This window comes from Ascaphus truei, unplaced genomic scaffold, assembly GCF_040206685.1.
Source record: "Ascaphus truei isolate aAscTru1 unplaced genomic scaffold, aAscTru1.hap1 HAP1_SCAFFOLD_525, whole genome shotgun sequence".
NCBI lineage: Eukaryota > Metazoa > Chordata > Amphibia > Anura > Ascaphidae > Ascaphus > Ascaphus truei.
In genome coordinates this window covers 173,338-192,261 of record NW_027456856.1, presented here as the reverse complement: position 1 = coordinate 192,261, position 18,924 = coordinate 173,338, and the positions used below count along the sequence as shown (strand labels likewise).

General features: G+C 57.8%; 1 protein-coding gene across 1 annotated transcript in view; it reads right to left on the bottom strand.

Moving 5' to 3' along the window:
- FBXO41 (F-box protein 41) overlaps positions 1-18,924 on the bottom strand; it is a 155,401-nt gene that overhangs the window by 58,824 nt on the left and 77,653 nt on the right. The window contains exon 8 of the mRNA XM_075584279.1: positions 18,476-18,628. Coding sequence (XP_075440394.1) covers positions 18,476-18,628 — 153 coding nt within the window. The remainder of the gene's footprint in view (positions 1-18,475; positions 18,629-18,924) is intronic.

The following is an 18,924-nucleotide window of genomic DNA, read 5'->3' as shown; positions in this document are numbered from 1 at the left end:
CTGTATGTAACCGCTTGCAGTGCCCGGCAGTACCTGTATGTAACCGCTTGCAGTGCCCGGCAGTACCTGTATGTAACCGCTTGCAGTGCCCGGCAGTACCTGTATGTGACCGCTTGCAGTGCCCGGCAGTACCTGTATGTGACCGCTTGCAGTGCCCGGCAGTACCTGTATGTGACCGCTTGCAGTGCCCGGCAGTACCTGTATGTAACCGCTTGCAGTGCCCGGCAGTACCTGTATGTGACCGCTTGCAGTGCCCGGCAGTACCTGTATGTAACCGCTTGCAGTGCCCGGCAGTACCTGTATGTGACCGCTTGCAGTGCCCGGCAGTACCTGTATGTAACCGCTTGCAGTGCCCGGTAGTAACTGAATGTGACCGCTTGCAGTGCCCGGCAGTACCTGTATATAACCGCTTGCAGTGCCCGGCAGTACCTGTATGTAACCGCTTGCAGTGCCCGGCAGTACCTGTATGTAACCGCTTGCAGTGCCTGGCAGTACCTGTATGTAACCGTTTGCAGTGCCTGGCAGTACCTGTATGTAACCGCTTGCAGTGCCCGGCAGTACCTCTATGTAACCGCTTGCAGCGCACGGCAGTACCTGTATGTAACCGCTTGCAGTGCCCGGCAGTACTTGTATGTAAACGCTCGCAGTGCCCGGCAGTACCTGTATGTAACCGCTTGCAGTGCCCGGCAGTACCTGTATGTAACCGCTTGCAGTGCCCGGCAGTACCTGTATGTAACCGCTTGCAGTGCCCGGCAGTACCTGTATGTAACCGCTTGCAGTGCCCGGCAGTACCTGTATGTAACCGCTTGCAGTGCCCGGCAGTACCTGTATGTGACCGCTTGCAGTGCCCGGCAGTACCTGTATGTCACCGCTTGCAGTGCCCGGCAGTACCTGTATGTAACTGCTTGCAGTGCCCGGCAGTACCTGTATGTAACCGCTTGCAGTGCCCGGCAGTACCTGTATGTAACCGCTTGCAGTGCCCGGCAGTACCTGTATGTCACCGCGTGCAGTGCCCGGCAGTACCTGTATGTAACCGCTTGCAGTGCCCGGCAGTACCTGTATGTAACCGCTTGCAGTGCCCGGCAGTACCTGTATGTCACCGCTTGCAGTGCCCAGCAGTACCTGTATGTAACCGCTTGCAGTGCCCGGCAGTACCTGTATGTAACCGCTTGCAGTGCCCGGCATTACCTGTATGTAACCGCTTGCAGTGCCCGTCAGTACCTGTATGTAACCGCTTGCAGTGCCCGGCAGTACCTGTATGTAACCGCTTGCAGTGCCCGGCAGTACCTGTATTTAACCGCTTGCAGTGCCCGGCAGTACCTGTATGTGACCGCTTGCAGTGCCCGGCAGTACCTGTATGTAACCGCTTGCAGTGCCCGGCAGTACCTGTATGTAACCGCTTGCAGTGCCCGGCAGTACCTGTATGTGACCGCTTGCAGTGCCCGGCAGTACCTGTATGTAGCCGCTTGCAGTGCCCGGCAGTACCTGTATGTAGCCGCTTGCAGTGCCCGGCAGTACCTGTATGTAACCGCTTGCAGTGCCCGGCAGTACCTGTATGTAACCGCTTGCAGTGCCCGGCAGTACCTGTATGTAACCGCTTGCAGTGCCCGGCAGTACCTGTATGTAACCGCTTGCAGTGCCCGGCAGTACCTGTATGTAACCGCTTGCAGTGCCCGGCAGTACCTGTATGTAACCGCTTGCAGTGCCCGGCAGTACTTGTATGTAACCGCTTGCAGTGCCCGGTAGTAACTGAATGTGACCGCTTGCAGTGCCCGGCAGTACCTGTATGTAACCGCTTGCAGTGCCCGGCAGTACCTGTATGTGACCGCTTGCAGTGCCCGGCAGTACCTGTATGTAACCGCTTGCAGTGCCTGGCAGTACCTGTATGTAACCGCTTGCAGTGCCTGGCAGTACCTGTATGTAACCGCTTGCAGTGCCCGGCAGTACCTCTATGTAACCGCTTGCAGCGCACGGCAGTACCTGTATGTAACCGCTTGCAGTGCCCGGCAGTACCTGTATGTGACCGCTTGCAGTGCCCGGCAGTACCTGTATGTCACCGCTTGCAGTGCCCGGCAGTACCTGTATGTAACCGCTTGCAGTGCCCGGCAGTACCTGTATGTAACCGCTTGCAGTGCCCGGCAGTACCTGTATGTAACCGCTTGCAGTGCCCGGTAGTAACTGTATGTAACCGCTTGCAGTGCCCGGTAGTAACTGTATGTAACCGCTTGCAGTGCCCGGCAGTACCTGTATGTAACCGCTTGCAGCGCCCGTCAGTACCTGTATGTAGCCGCTTGCAGTGCCCGGCAGTACTTGTATGTAAACGCTCGCAGTGCCCGGCAGTACCTGTATGTAACCGCTCGCAGTGCCCGGCAGTACCTGTATGTAACCGCTCGCAGTGCCCGGCAGTACCTGTATGTAACCGCTCGCAGTGCCCGGCAGTACCTGGCAGTACCTGTATGTAACCGCTTGCAGTGCCCGTCAGTACCTGTATGTAACCGCTTGCTGTGCCCGGCAGTACCTGTATGTAACCGCTTGCAGTGCCCGGCAGTACCTGTATGTAACCGCTTGCAGTGCCCGGCAGTACCTGTATGTAACCGCTTGCAGTGCCCGGCAGTACCTGTATGTGACCGCTTGCAGTGCCCGGCAGTACCTGTATGTGACCGCTTGCAGTGCCCGGCAGTACCTGTATGTGACCGCTTGCAGTGCCCGGCAGTACCTGTATGTAACCGCTTGCAGTGCCCGGCAGTACCTGTATGTGACCGCTTGCAGTGCCCGGCAGTACCTGTATGTGACCGCTTGCAGTGCCCGGCAGTACCTGTATGTCACCGCTTGCAGTGCCCGGCAGTACCTGTATGTAACCGCTTGCAGTGCCCGGCAGTACCTGTATGTAACCGCTTGCAGTGCCCGGCAGTACCTGTATGTAACCGCTTGCAGTGCCCGGCAGTACCTGTATGTAACCGCTTGCAGTGCCCGGCAGTACCTGTATGTAACCGCTTGCAGTGCCCGGCAGTACCTGTATGTGACCGCTTGCAGTGCCCGGTAGTACCTGTGTGTAACCGCTTGCAGTGCCCGGCAGTACCTGTATGTAACCGCTTGCAGTGCCCGGCAGTACCTGTATGTAACCGCTTGCAGTGCCCGGCAGTACCTGTATGTAACCGCTTGCAGTGCCCGGCATTACCTGTATGTCACCGCGTGCAGTGCCCGGCAGTACCTGTATGTAACCGCGTGCAGTGCCCGGCAGTACCTGTATGTCACCGCTTGCAGTGCCCGGCAGTACCTGTATGTAACCGCTTGCAGTGCCCGGCAGTACTTGTATGTAACCGCTTGCAGTGCCCGGTAGTAACTGAATGTGACCGCTTGCAGTGCCCGGCAGTACCTGTATGTGACCGCTTGCAGTGCCCGGCAGTACCTGTATGTGACCGCTTGCAGTGCCCGGCAGTACCTGTATGTCACCGCTTGCAGTGCCCGGCAGTACCTGTATGTAACCGCTTGCAGTGCCCGGCAGTACCTGTATGTAACCGCTTGCAGTGCCCGGCAGTACCTGTATGTAACCGCTTGCAGTGCCCGGCAGTACTTGTATGTAACCGCTTGCAGTGCCCGGTAGTAACTGAATGTGACCGCTTGCAGTGCCCGGCAGTACCTGTATGTAACCGCTTGCAGTGCCCGGCAGTACCTGTATATAACCTCTTGCAGTGCCCGGCAGTACCTGTATGTAACCGCTTGCAGTGCCCGGCAGTACCTGTATGTAACCGCTTGCAGTGCCTGGCAGTACCTGTATGTAACCGTTTGCAGTGCCTGGCAGTACCTGTATGTAACCGCTTGCAGTGCCCGGCAGTACCTGTATGTAACCGCTTGCAGCGCACGGCAGTACCTGTATGTAACCGCTTGCAGTGCCCGGCAGTACCTGTATGTAGCCGCTTGCAGTGCCCGGCAGTACCTGTATGTAATCGCTTGCAGTGCCCGGTAGTAACTGTATGTAACCGCTTGCAGTGCCCGGCAGTACCTGTATGTAACCGCTTGCAGTGCCCGGCAGTACCTGTATGTAACCGCTTGCAGTGCCCGGCAGTACCTGTATGTAACCGCTTGCAGTGCCCGGCAGTACCTGTATGTAACCGCTTGCAGTGCCCGGCAGTACCTGTATGTGACCGCTTGCAGTGCCCGGCAGTACCTGTATGTCACCGCTTGCAGTGCCCGGCAGTACCTGTATGTCACCGCTTGCAGTGCCCGGCAGTACCTGTATGTAACCGCTTGCAGTGCCCGGCAGTACCTGTATGTAACCGCTTGCAGTGCCCGGCAGTACCTGTATGTCACCGCGTGCAGTGCCCGGCAGTACCTGTATGTAACCGCTTGCAGTGCCCGGCAGTACCTGTATGTAACCGCTTGCAGTGCCCGGCAGTACCTGTATGTCACCGCTTGCAGTGCCCGGCAGTACCTGTATGTAACCGCTTGCAGTGCCCGGCAGTACCTGTATGTAACCGCTTGCAGTGCCTGGCAGTACCTGTATGTAACCGCTTGCAGTGCCTGGCAGTACCTGTATGTAACCGCTTGCAGTGCCCGGCAGTACCTCTATGTAACCGCTTGCAGCGCACGGCAGTACCTGTATGTAACCGCTTGCAGTGCCCGGCAGTACCTGTATGTAGCCGCTTGCAGTGCCCGGCAGTACCTGTATGTAATCGCTTGCAGCGCCCGGCAGTACCTGTATGTAACCGCTTGCAGTGCCCGGTAGTAACTGTATGTAACCGCTTGCAGTGCCCGGCAGTACCTGTATGTAACCGCTTGCAGCGCCCGTCAGTACCTGTATGTAGCCGCTTGCAGTGCCCGGCAGTACTTGTATGTAAACGCTCGCAGTGCCCGGCAGTACCTGTATGTAACCGCTCGCAGTGCCCGGCAGTACCTGTATGTAACCGCTCGCAGTGCCCGGCAGTACCTGTATGTAACCGCTCGCAGTGCCCGGCAGTACCTGGCAGTACCTGTATGTAACCGCTTGCAGTGCCCGTCAGTACCTGTATGTAACCGCTTGCAGTGCCCGGCAGTACCTGTATGTAACCGCTTGCAGTGCCCGGCAGTACCTGTATGTAACCGCTTGCAGTGCCCGGCAGTACCTGTATGTAACCGCTTGCAGTGCCCGGCAGTACCTGTATGTGACCGCTTGCAGTGCCCGGCAGTACCTGTATGTGACCGCTTGCAGTGCCCGGCAGTACCTGTATGTGACCGCTTGCAGTGCCCGGCAGTACCTGTATGTAACCGCTTGCAGTGCCCGGCAGTACCTGTATGTGACCGCTTGCAGTGCCCGGCAGTACCTGTATGTAACCGCTTGCAGTGCCCGGCAGTACCTGTATGTGACCGCTTGCAGTGCCCGGCAGTACCTGTATGTAACCGCATGCAGTGCCCGGTAGTAACTGAATGTGACCGCTTGCAGTGCCCGGCAGTACCTGTATGTGACCGCTTGCAGTGCCCGGCAGTACCTGTATGTGACCGCTTGCAGTGCCCGGCAGTACCTGTATATAGCCGCTTGCAGTGCCCGGCAGTACCTGTATGTAACCGCTTGCAGTGCCCGGCAGTACCTGTATGTAACCGCTTGCAGTGCCCGGCAGTACCTGTATGTAACCGCTTGCAGTGCCCGGCAGTACCTGTATGTCACCGCTTGCAGTGCCCGGCAGTACCTGTATGTAACCGCTTGCAGTGCCCGGCAGTACTTGTATGTAACCGCTTGCAGTGCCCGGTAGTAACTGAATGTGACCGCTTGCAGTGCCCGGCAGTACCTGTATGTGACCGCTTGCAGTGCCCGGCAGTACCTGTATGTGACCGCTTGCAGTGCCCGGCAGTACCTGTATGTCACCGCTTGCAGTGCCCGGCAGTACCTGTATGTAACCGCTTGCAGTGCCCGGCAGTACCTGTATGTAACCGCTTGCAGTGCCCGGCAGTACCTGTATGTAACCGCTTGCAGTGCCCGGCAGTACTTGTATGTAACCGCTTGCAGTGCCCGGTAGTAACTGAATGTGACCGCTTGCAGTGCCCGGCAGTACCTGTATGTAACCGCTTGCAGTGCCCGGCAGTACCTGTATATAACCTCTTGCAGTGCCCGGCAGTACCTGTATGTAACCGCTTGCAGTGCCCGGCAGTACCTGTATGTAACCGCTTGCAGTGCCTGGCAGTACCTGTATGTAACCGTTTGCAGTGCCTGGCAGTACCTGTATGTAACCGCTTGCAGTGCCCGGCAGTACCTGTATGTAACCGCTTGCAGCGCACGGCAGTACCTGTATGTAACCGCTTGCAGTGCCCGGCAGTACCTGTATGTAGCCGCTTGCAGTGCCCGGCAGTACCTGTATGTAATCGCTTGCAGTGCCCGGTAGTAACTGTATGTAACCGCTTGCAGTGCCCGGCAGTACCTGTATGTAACCGCTTGCAGTGCCCGGCAGTACCTGTATGTAACCGCTTGCAGTGCCCGGCAGTACCTGTATGTAACCGCTTGCAGTGCCCGGCAGTACCTGTATGTAACCGCTTGCAGTGCCCGGCAGTACCTGTATGTGACCGCTTGCAGTGCCCGGCAGTACCTGTATGTCACCGCTTGCAGTGCCCGGCAGTACCTGTATGTCACCGCTTGCAGTGCCCGGCAGTACCTGTATGTAACCGCTTGCAGTGCCCGGCAGTACCTGTATGTAACCGCTTGCAGTGCCCGGCAGTACCTGTATGTCACCGCGTGCAGTGCCCGGCAGTACCTGTATGTAACCGCTTGCAGTGCCCGGCAGTACCTGTATGTAACCGCTTGCAGTGCCCGGCAGTACCTGTATGTCACCGCTTGCAGTGCCCGGCAGTACCTGTATGTAACCGCTTGCAGTGCCCGGCAGTACCTGTATGTAACCGCTTGCAGTGCCCGGCATTACCTGTATGTAACCGCTTGCAGTGCCCGTCAGTACCTGTATGTAACCGCTTGCAGTGCCCGGCAGTACCTGTATGTAACCGCTTGCAGTGCCCGGCAGTACCTGTATGTAACCGCTTGCAGTGCCCGGCAGTACCTGTATGTGACCGCTTGCAGTGCCCGGCAGTACCTGTATGTAACCGCTTGCAGTGCCCGGCAGTACCTGTATGTGACCGCTTGCAGTGCCCGGCAGTACCTGTATGTAGCCGCTTGCAGTGCCCGGCAGTACCTGTATGTAGCCGCTTGCAGTGCCCGGCAGTACCTGTATGTAACCGCGTGCAGTGCCCGGCAGTACCTGTATGTAACCGCTTGCAGTGTCCGGCAGTACCTGTATGTAACCGCTTGCAGTGCCCGGCAGTACCTGTATGTAACCGCTTGCAGTGCCCGGCAGTACCTGTATGTAACCGCTTGCAGTGCCCGGCAGTACCTGTATGTAACCGCTTGCAGTGCCCGGCAGTACCTGTATGTAACCGCTTGCAGTGCCCGGCAGTACCTGTATGTAACCGCTTGCAGTGCCCGGCAGTACCTGTATGTAACCGCTTGCAGTGCCCGGCAGTACTTGTATGTAACCGCTTGCAGTGCCCGGTAGTAACTGAATGTGACCGCTTGCAGTGCCCGGCAGTACCTGTATGTAACCGCTTGCAGTGCCCGGCAGTACCTGTATGTAACCGCTTGCAGTGCCTGGCAGTACCTGTATGTAACTTCTTGCAGTGCCTGGCAGTACCTGTATGTAACCGCTTGCAGTGCCCGGCAGTACCTCTATGTAACCGCTTGCAGCGCACGGCAGTACCTGTATGTAACCGCTTGCAGTGCCCGGCAGTACCTGTATGTAGCCGCTTGCAGTGCCCGGCAGTACCTGTATGTAATCGCTTGCAGCGCCCGGCAGTACCTGTATGTAACCGCTTGCAGTGCCCGGTAGTAACTGTATGTAACCGCTTGCAGTGCCCGGCAGTACCTGTATGTAACCGCTTGCAGCGCCCGTCAGTACCTGTATGTAGCCGCTTGCAGTGCCCGGCAGTACTTGTATGTAAACGCTCGCAGTGCCCGGCAGTACCTGTATGTAACCACTCGCAGTGCCCGGCAGTACCTGTATGTAACCGCTCGCAGTGCCCGGCAGTACCTGTATGTAACCGCTCGCAGTGCCCGGCAGTACCTGGCAGTACCTGTATGTAACCGCTTGCAGTGCCCGTCAGTACCTGTATGTAACCGCTTGCAGTGCCCGGCAGTACCTGTATGTAACCGCTTGCAGTGCCCGGCAGTACCTGTATGTAACCGCTTGCAGTGCCCGGCAGTACCTGTATGTAACCGCTTGCAGTGCCCGGCAGTACCTGTATGTGACCGCTTGCAGTGCCCGGCAGTACCTGTATGTGACCGCTTGCAGTGCCCGGCAGTACCTGTATGTGACCGCTTGCAGTGCCCGGCAGTACCTGTATGTAACCGCTTGCAGTGCCCGGCAGTACCTGTATGTGACCGCTTGCAGTGCCCGGCAGTACCTGTATGTAACCGCTTGCAGTGCCCGGCAGTACCTGTATGTGACCGCTTGCAGTGCCCGGCAGTACCTGTATGTAACCGCTTGCAGTGCCCGGTAGTAACTGAATGTGACCGCTTGCAGTGCCCGGCAGTACCTGTATATAACCGCTTGCAGTGCCCGGCAGTACCTGTATGTAACCGCTTGCAGTGCCCGGCAGTACCTGTATGTAACCGCTTGCAGTGCCTGGCAGTACCTGTATGTAACCGTTTGCAGTGCCTGGCAGTACCTGTATGTAACCGCTTGCAGTGCCCGGCAGTACCTCTATGTAACCGCTTGCAGCGCACGGCAGTACCTGTATGTAACCGCTTGCAGTGCCCGGCAGTACTTGTATGTAAACGCTCGCAGTGCCCGGCAGTACCTGTATGTAACCGCTTGCAGTGCCCGGCAGTACCTGTATGTAACCGCTTGCAGTGCCCGGCAGTACCTGTATGTAACCGCTTGCAGTGCCCGGCAGTACCTGTATGTAACCGCTTGCAGTGCCCGGCAGTACCTGTATGTAACCGCTTGCAGTGCCCGGCAGTACCTGTATGTGACCGCTTGCAGTGCCCGGCAGTACCTGTATGTCACCGCTTGCAGTGCCCGGCAGTACCTGTATGTAACTGCTTGCAGTGCCCGGCAGTACCTGTATGTAACCGCTTGCAGTGCCCGGCAGTACCTGTATGTAACCGCTTGCAGTGCCCGGCAGTACCTGTATGTCACCGCGTGCAGTGCCCGGCAGTACCTGTATGTAACCGCTTGCAGTGCCCGGCAGTACCTGTATGTAACCGCTTGCAGTGCCCGGCAGTACCTGTATGTCACCGCTTGCAGTGCCCAGCAGTACCTGTATGTAACCGCTTGCAGTGCCCGGCAGTACCTGTATGTAACCGCTTGCAGTGCCCGGCATTACCTGTATGTAACCGCTTGCAGTGCCCGTCAGTACCTGTATGTAACCGCTTGCAGTGCCCGGCAGTACCTGTATGTAACCGCTTGCAGTGCCCGGCAGTACCTGTATTTAACCGCTTGCAGTGCCCGGCAGTACCTGTATGTGACCGCTTGCAGTGCCCGGCAGTACCTGTATGTAACCGCTTGCAGTGCCCGGCAGTACCTGTATGTAACCGCTTGCAGTGCCCGGCAGTACCTGTATGTGACCGCTTGCAGTGCCCGGCAGTACCTGTATGTAGCCGCTTGCAGTGCCCGGCAGTACCTGTATGTAGCCGCTTGCAGTGCCCGGCAGTACCTGTATGTAACCGCTTGCAGTGCCCGGCAGTACCTGTATGTAACCGCTTGCAGTGCCCGGCAGTACCTGTATGTAACCGCTTGCAGTGCCCGGCAGTACCTGTATGTAACCGCTTGCAGTGCCCGGCAGTACCTGTATGTAACCGCTTGCAGTGCCCGGCAGTACCTGTATGTAACCGCTTGCAGTGCCCGGCAGTACTTGTATGTAACCGCTTGCAGTGCCCGGTAGTAACTGAATGTGACCGCTTGCAGTGCCCGGCAGTACCTGTATGTAACCGCTTGCAGTGCCCGGCAGTACCTGTATGTGACCGCTTGCAGTGCCCGGCAGTACCTGTATGTAACCGCTTGCAGTGCCTGGCAGTACCTGTATGTAACCGCTTGCAGTGCCTGGCAGTACCTGTATGTAACCGCTTGCAGTGCCCGGCAGTACCTCTATGTAACCGCTTGCAGCGCACGGCAGTACCTGTATGTAACCGCTTGCAGTGCCCGGCAGTACCTGTATGTGACCGCTTGCAGTGCCCGGCAGTACCTGTATGTCACCGCTTGCAGTGCCCGGCAGTACCTGTATGTAACCGCTTGCAGTGCCCGGCAGTACCTGTATGTAACCGCTTGCAGTGCCCGGCAGTACCTGTATGTAACCGCTTGCAGTGCCCGGTAGTAACTGTATGTAACCGCTTGCAGTGCCCGGTAGTAACTGTATGTAACCGCTTGCAGTGCCCGGCAGTACCTGTATGTAACCGCTTGCAGCGCCCGTCAGTACCTGTATGTAGCCGCTTGCAGTGCCCGGCAGTACTTGTATGTAAACGCTCGCAGTGCCCGGCAGTACCTGTATGTAACCGCTCGCAGTGCCCGGCAGTACCTGTATGTAACCGCTCGCAGTGCCCGGCAGTACCTGTATGTAACCGCTCGCAGTGCCCGGCAGTACCTGGCAGTACCTGTATGTAACCGCTTGCAGTGCCCGTCAGTACCTGTATGTAACCGCTTGCTGTGCCCGGCAGTACCTGTATGTAACCGCTTGCAGTGCCCGGCAGTACCTGTATGTAACCGCTTGCAGTGCCCGGCAGTACCTGTATGTAACCGCTTGCAGTGCCCGGCAGTACCTGTATGTGACCGCTTGCAGTGCCCGGCAGTACCTGTATGTGACCGCTTGCAGTGCCCGGCAGTACCTGTATGTGACCGCTTGCAGTGCCCGGCAGTACCTGTATGTAACCGCTTGCAGTGCCCGGCAGTACCTGTATGTGACCGCTTGCAGTGCCCGGCAGTACCTGTATGTGACCGCTTGCAGTGCCCGGCAGTACCTGTATGTCACCGCTTGCAGTGCCCGGCAGTACCTGTATGTAACCGCTTGCAGTGCCCGGCAGTACCTGTATGTAACCGCTTGCAGTGCCCGGCAGTACCTGTATGTAACCGCTTGCAGTGCCCGGCAGTACCTGTATGTAACCGCTTGCAGTGCCCGGCAGTACCTGTATGTAACCGCTTGCAGTGCCCGGCAGTACCTGTATGTGACCGCTTGCAGTGCCCGGTAGTACCTGTGTGTAACCGCTTGCAGTGCCCGGCAGTACCTGTATGTAACCGCTTGCAGTGCCCGGCAGTACCTGTATGTAACCGCTTGCAGTGCCCGGCAGTACCTGTATGTAACCGCTTGCAGTGCCCGGCATTACCTGTATGTCACCGCGTGCAGTGCCCGGCAGTACCTGTATGTAACCGCGTGCAGTGCCCGGCAGTACCTGTATGTAACCGCTTGCAGTGCCCGGCAGTACCTGTATGTAACCGCTTGCAGTGCCCGGCAGTACCTGTATGTAACCGCTTGCAGTGCCCGGCAGTACCTGTATGTAACCGCTTGCAGTGCCCGGCAGTACCTGTATGTAACCGCTTGCAGTGCCCGGCAGTACCTGTATGTAACCGCTTGCAGTGCCCGGCAGTACCTGTATGTAACCGCTTGCAGTGCCCGGCAGTACTTGTATGTAACCGCTTGCAGTGCCCGGTAGTAACTGAATGTGACCGCTTGCAGTGCCCGGCAGTACCTGTATGTAACCGCTTGCAGTGCCCGGCAGTACCTGTATGTGATCGCTTGCAGTGCCCGGCAGTACCTGTATGTAACCGCTTGCAGTGCCTGGCAGTACCTGTATGTAACCGCTTGCAGTGCCTGGCAGTACCTGTATGTAACCGCTTGCAGTGCCCGGCAGTACCTCTATGTAACCGCTTGCAGAGCACGGCAGTACCTGTATGTAGCCGCTTGCAGTGCCCGGCAGTACCTGTATGTAATCGCTTGCAGCGCCCGGCAGTACCTGTATGTAACCGCTTGCAGTGCCCGGTAGTAACTGTATGTAACCGCTTGCAGTGCCCGTCAGTACCTGTATGTAACCGCTTGCAGCGCCCGTCAGTACCTGTATGTAGCCGCTTGCAGTGCCCGGCAGTACTTGTATGTAAACGCTCGCAGTGCCCGGCAGTACCTGTATGTAACCGCTCGCAGTGCCCGGCAGTACCTGTATGTAACCGCTCGCAGTGCCCGGCAGTACCTGTATGTAACCGCTCGCAGTGCCCGGCAGTACCTGGCAGTACCTGTATGTAACCGCTTGCAGTGCCCGGCAGTACCTGTATGTAACCGCTTGCAGTGCCCGGCAGTACCTGTATGTAACCGCTTGCAGTGCCCGGCAGTACCTGTATGTAACCGCTTGCAGTGCCCGGCAGTACCTGTATGTAACCGCTTGCAGTGCCCGGCAGTACCTGTATGTGACCGCTTGCAGTGCCCGGCAGTACCTGTATGTGACCGCTTGCAGTGCCCGGCAGTACCTGTATGTGACCGCTTGCAGTGCCCGGCAGTACCTGTATGTAACCGCTTGCAGTGCCCGGCAGTACCTGTATGTGACCGCTTGCAGTGCCCGGCAGTACCTGTATGTGACCGCTTGCAGTGCCCGGCAGTACCTGTATGTCACCGCTTGCAGTGCCCGGCAGTACCTGTATGTAACCGCTTGCAGTGCCCGGCAGTACCTGTATGTAACCGCTTGCAGTGCCCGGCAGTACCTGTATGTAACCGCTTGCAGTGCCCGGCAGTACCTGTATGTAACCGCTTGCAGTGCCCGGCAGTACCTGTATGTAACCGCTTGCAGTGCCCGGCAGTACCTGTATGTGACCGCTTGCAGTGCCCGGTAGTACCTGTGTGTAACCGCTTGCAGTGCCCGGCAGTACCTGTATGTAACCGCTTGCAGTGCCCGGCAGTACCTGTATGTAACCGCTTGCAGTGCCCGGCAGTACCTGTATGTAACCGCTTGCAGTGCCCGGCATTACCTGTATGTCACCGCGTGCAGTGCCCGGCAGTACCTGTATGTAACCGCGTGCAGTGCCCGGCAGTACCTGTATGTAACCGCTTGCAGTGCCCGGCAGTACCTGTATGTAACCGCTTGCAGTGCCCGGCAGTACCTGTATGTAACCGCTTGCAGTGCCCGGCAGTACTTGTATGTAACCGCTTGCAGTGCCCGGCAGTACCTGTGTGTAACCGCTTGCAGTGCCCGGCAGTACCTGTGTGTAAACCGCTTGCAGTGCCCGGCAGTACCTGTGTGTAACCGCTTGCAGTGCCCGGCAGTACCTGTATGTGACCGCTTGCAGTGCCCGGCAGTACCTGTATGTGACCGCTTGCAGTGTCTGGCAGTACCTGTATGTAACCGCTTGCAGTGTCCGGCAGTACCTGTATGTAACCGCTTGCAGTGCCCGGCAGTACCTGTATGTAACCGCTTGCAGTGTCTGGCAGTACCTGTATGTAACCGCTTGCAGTGCCCGGCAGTACCTGTATGTCACCGCTTGCAGTGCCCGGCAGTACCTGTATGTCACCGCTTGCAGTGCCCGGCAGTACCTGTATGTGACCGCTTGCAGTGCCCGGCAGTACCTGTATGTAACCGCTTGCAGTGCCCGGCAGTACCTGTATGTAACCGCTTGCAGTGCCCGGCAGTACCTGTATGTAACCGCTTGCAGTGCCCGGCAGTACCTGTATGTAACCGCTTGCAGTGCCCGGCAGTACCTGTATGTAGCCGCTTGCAGTGCCCGGCAGTACCTGTATGTAACCGCTTGCAGTGCCCGGCAGTACCTGTATGTAACCGCTTGCAGTGCCCGGCAGTACCTGTATGTAACCGCTTGCAGTGCCCGGCAGTACCTGTATGTAACCGCTTGCAGTGCCCGGCAGTACCTGTATGTAACCGCTTGCAGTGCCGGGCAGTACCTGTATGTCACCGCTTGCAGTGCCCGGCAGTACCTGTATGTAACCGCTTGCAGTGCCCGGCAGTACCTGTGTGTAACCGCTTGCAGTGCCCGGCAGTACCTGTATGTAACCGCTTGCAGTGCCCGGCAGTACCTGTATGTAACCGCTTGCAGTGCCCGGCAGTACCTGTATGTAACCGCTTGCAGTGCCCGGCAGTACCTGTATGTAACCGCTTGCAGTGCCCGGCAGTACCTGTATGTAACCGCTTGCAGTGCCCGGCAGTACCTGTATGTCACCGCTTGCAGTGCCCGGCAGTACCTGTATGTCACCGCTTGCAGTGCCCGGCAGTACCTGTATGTAACCGCGTGCAGTGCCCGGCAGTACCTGTATGTCACCGCTTGCAGTGCCCGGCAGTACCTGTATGTGACCGCTTGCAGTTCCCGGCAGTACCTGTATGTAACCGCTTGCAGTGCCCGGCAGTACCTGTATGTCACCGCTTGCAGTGCCCGGCAGTACCTGTATGTGACCGCTTGCAGTGCCCGGCAGTACCTGTATGTGACCGCTTGCAGTGTCCGGCAGTACCTGTATGTAACCGTTGCAGTGCCCGGCAGTACCTGTATGTTACCGCTTGCAGTGCCCGGCAGTACCTGTATGTAACCGCTTGCAGTGCCCGGCAGTACCTGTATGTGACCGCTTGCAGTGTCCGGCAGTACCTGTATGTGACCGCTTGCAGTGCCCGGCAGTACCTGTATGTGACCGCTTGCAGTGTCCGGCAGTACCTGTATGTAACCGCTTGCAGTGCCCGGCAGTACCTGTATGTGACCGCTTGCAGTGTCCGGCAGTACCTGTATGTGACCGCTTGCAGTGCCCGGCAGTACCTGTATGTGACCGCTTGCAGTGTCCGGCAGTACCTGTATGTGACCGCTTGCAGTGCCCGGCAGTACCTGTATGTGACCGCTTGCAGTGTCCGGCAGTACCTGTATGTAACCGCTTGCAGTGCCCGGCAGTACCTGTATGTAACCACTTGCAGTGCCCGGCAGTACCTGTATGTAACCGCTTGCAGTGCCCGGCAGTACCTGTATGTAACCGCTTGCAGTGCCCGGCAGTACCTGTATGTAACCGCTTGCAGTGCCCGGCAGTACCTGTATGTAACCGCTTGCAGTGCCCGGCAGTACCTGTATGTAACCGCTTGCAGTGCCCGGCAGTACCTGTATGTAACCGCTTGCAGTGCCCGGCAGTACCTGTATGTAACCGCTTGCAGTGCCCGGCAGTACTTGTATGTAACCGCTTGCAGTGCCCGGTAGTAACTGAATGTGACCGCTTGCAGTGCCCGGCAGTACCTGTATGTAACCGCTTGCAGTGCCCGGCAGTACCTGTATGTGACCGCTTGCAGTGCCCGGCAGTACCTGTATGTAACCGCTTGCAGTGCCTGGCAGTACCTGTATGTAACCGCTTGCAGTGCCTGGCAGTACCTGTATGTAACCGCTTGCAGTGCCCGGCAGTACCTCTATGTAACCGCTTGCAGCGCACGGCAGTACCTGTATGTAGCCGCTTGCAGTGCCCGGCAGTACCTGTGTGTAATCGCTTGCAGCGCCCGGCAGTACCTGTATGTAACCGCTTGCAGTGCCCGGTAGTAACTGTATGTAACCGCTTGCAGTGCCCGTCAGTACCTGTATGTAACCGCTTGCAGCGCCCGTCAGTACCTGTATGTAGCCGCTTGCAGTGCCCGGCAGTACTTGTATGTAAACGCTCGCAGTGCCCGGCAGTACCTGTATGTAACCGCTCGCAGTGCCCGGCAGTACCTGTATGTAACCGCTCGCAGTGCCCGGCAGTACCTGTATGTAACCGCTCGCAGTGCCCGGCAGTACCTGGCAGTACCTGTATGTAACCGCTTGCAGTGCCCGGCAGTACCTGTATGTAACCGCTTGCAGTGCCCGGCAGTACCTGTATGTAACCGCTTGCAGTGCCCGGCAGTACCTGTATGTAACCGCTTGCAGTGCCCGGCAGTACCTGTATGTAACCGCTTGCAGTGCCCGGCAGTACCTGTATGTGACCGCTTGCAGTGCCCGGCAGTACCTGTATGTGACCGCTTGCAGTGCCCGGCAGTACCTGTATGTGACCGCTTGCAGTGCCCGGCAGTACCTGTATGTAACCGCTTGCAGTGCCCGGCAGTACCTGTATGTGACCGCTTGCAGTGCCCGGCAGTACCTGTATGTGACCGCTTGCAGTGCCCGGCAGTACCTGTATGTCACCGCTTGCAGTGCCCGGCAGTACCTGTATGTAACCGCTTGCAGTGCCCGGCAGTACCTGTATGTAACCGCTTGCAGTGCCCGGCAGTACCTGTATGTAACCGCTTGCAGTGCCCGGCAGTACCTGTATGTAACTGCTTGCAGTGCCCGGCAGTACCTGTATGTAACCGCTTGCAGTGCCCGGCAGTACCTGTATGTGACCGCTTGCAGTGCCCGGTAGTACCTGTGTGTAACCGCTTGCAGTGCCCGGCAGTACCTGTATGTAACCGCTTGCAGTGCCCGGCAGTACCTGTATGTAACCGCTTGCAGTGCCCGGCAGTACCTGTATGTAACCGCTTGCAGTGCCCGGCATTACCTGTATGTCACCGCGTGCAGTGCCCGGCAGTACCTGTATGTAACCGCGTGCAGTGCCCGGCAGTACCTGTATGTAACCGCTTGCAGTGCCCGGCAGTACCTGTATGTAACCGCTTGCAGTGCCCGGCAGTACCTGTATGTAACCGCTTGCAGTGCCCGGCAGTACTTGTATGTAACCGCTTGCAGTGCCCGGCAGTACCTGTGTGTAACCGCTTGCAGTGCCCGGCAGTACCTGTGTGTAAACCGCTTGCAGTGCCCGGCAGTACCTGTGTGTAACCGCTTGCAGTGCCCGGCAGTACCTGTATGTGACCGCTTGCAGTGCCCGGCAGTACCTGTATGTGACCGCTTGCAGTGTCTGGCAGTACCTGTATGTAACCGCTTGCAGTGTCCGGCAGTACCTGTATGTAACCGCTTGCAGTGCCCGGCAGTACCTGTATGTAACCGCTTGCAGTGTCTGGCAGTACCTGTATGTAACCGCTTGCAGTGCCCGGCAGTACCTGTATGTCACCGCTTGCAGTGCCCGGCAGTACCTGTATGTCACCGCTTGCAGTGCCCGGCAGTACCTGTATGTGACCGCTTGCAGTGCCCGGCAGTACCTGTATGTAACCGCTTGCAGTGCCCGGCAGTACCTGTATGTAACCGCTTGCAGTGCCCGGCAGTACCTGTATGTAACCGCTTGCAGTGCCCGGCAGTACCTGTATGTAACCGCTTGCAGTGCCCGGCAGTACCTGTATGTAGCCGCTTGCAGTGCCCGGCAGTACCTGTATGTAACCGCTTGCAGTGCCCGGCAGTACCTGTATGTAACCGCTTGCAGTGCCCGGCAGTACCTGTATGTAACCGCTTGCAGTGCCCGGCAGTACCTGTATGTAACCGCTTGCAGTGCCCGGCAGTACCTGTATGTAACCGCTTGCAGTGCCGGGCAGTACCTGTATGTCACCGCTTGCAGTGCCCGGCAGTACCTGTATGTAACCGCTTGCAGTGCCCGGCAGTACCTGTGTGTAACCGCTTGCAGTGCCCGGCAGTACCTGTATGTAACCGCTTGCAGTGCCCGGCAGTACCTGTATGTAACCGCTTGCAGTGCCCGGCAGTACCTGTATGTAACCGCTTGCAGTGCCCGGCAGTACCTGTATGTAACCGCTTGCAGTGCCCGGCAGTACCTGTATGTAACCGCTTGCAGTGCCCGGCAGTACCTGTATGTCACCGCTTGCAGTGCCCGGCAGTACCTGTATGTCACCGCTTGCAGTGCCCGGCAGTACCTGTATGTAACCGCGTGCAGTGCCCGGCAGTACCTGTATGTCACCGCTTGCAGTGCCCGGCAGTACCTGTATGTGACCGCTTGCAGTTCCCGGCAGTACCTGTATGTAACCGCTTGCAGTGCCCGGCAGTACCTGTATGTCACCGCTTGCAGTGCCCGGCAGTACCTGTATGTGACCGCTTGCAGTGCCCGGCAGTACCTGTATGTGACCGCTTGCAGTGTCCGGCAGTACCTGTATGTAACCGCTTGCAGTGCCCGGCAGTACCTGTATGTCACCGCTTGCAGTGCCCGGCAGTACCTGTATGTAACCGCTTGCAGTGCCCGGCAGTACCTGTATGTGACCGCTTGCAGTGTCCGGCAGTACCTGTATGTGACCGCTTGCAGTGCCCGGCAGTACCTGTATGTGACCGCTTGCAGTGTCCGGCAGTACCTGTATGTAACCGCTTGCAGTGCCCGGCAGTACCTGTATGTGACCGCTTGCAGTGTCCGGCAGTACCTGTATGTGACCGCTTGCAGTGCCCGGCAGTACCTGTATGTGACCGCTTGCAGTGTCCGGCAGTACCTGTATGTGACCGCTTGCAGTGCCCGGCAGTACCTGTATGTGACCGCTTGCAGTGTCCGGCAGTACCTGTATGTAACCGCTTGCAGTGCCCGGCAGTACCTGTATGTAACCACTTGCAGTGCCCGGCAGTACCTGTATGTAATCGCTTGCAGTGCCCGGCAGTACCTGTGTGTCACGGCTTGCAGTGCCCGGCAGTACCTGTATGTCACCGCTTGCAGTGCCCGGCAGTAGCAGCTGGCCAGCCAGAGGGACCGGTCCGTGAGTATATTTGGGCAGTGCGATATACGGAGGATCAGCAGGTTTCCTCCCGTGGCTTTCAGCACAGATTCCAGGCCCGCTTCTAAACATCCTCTAGTAACAAGTAAACACAGAGCGGGGTCTGTACAGTATATCTCGCCACGTGCATCAGAGGACATAATCTCACTGCGCCACGTGCATCACTGCGCCACGTGTATCACTGCGCCACGTGCATCAGAGAACACAATCTCACTGCGCCACGTGCATCAGAGAACACAATCTCACTGCGCCACGTGTATCAGATAAACAATCTCACTGCGCCACGTGTATCAGATAACACAATCTCACTGCGCCACATGTATCAGAGAACACAATCTCACTGCGCCACGTGTATCAGATAACACAATCTC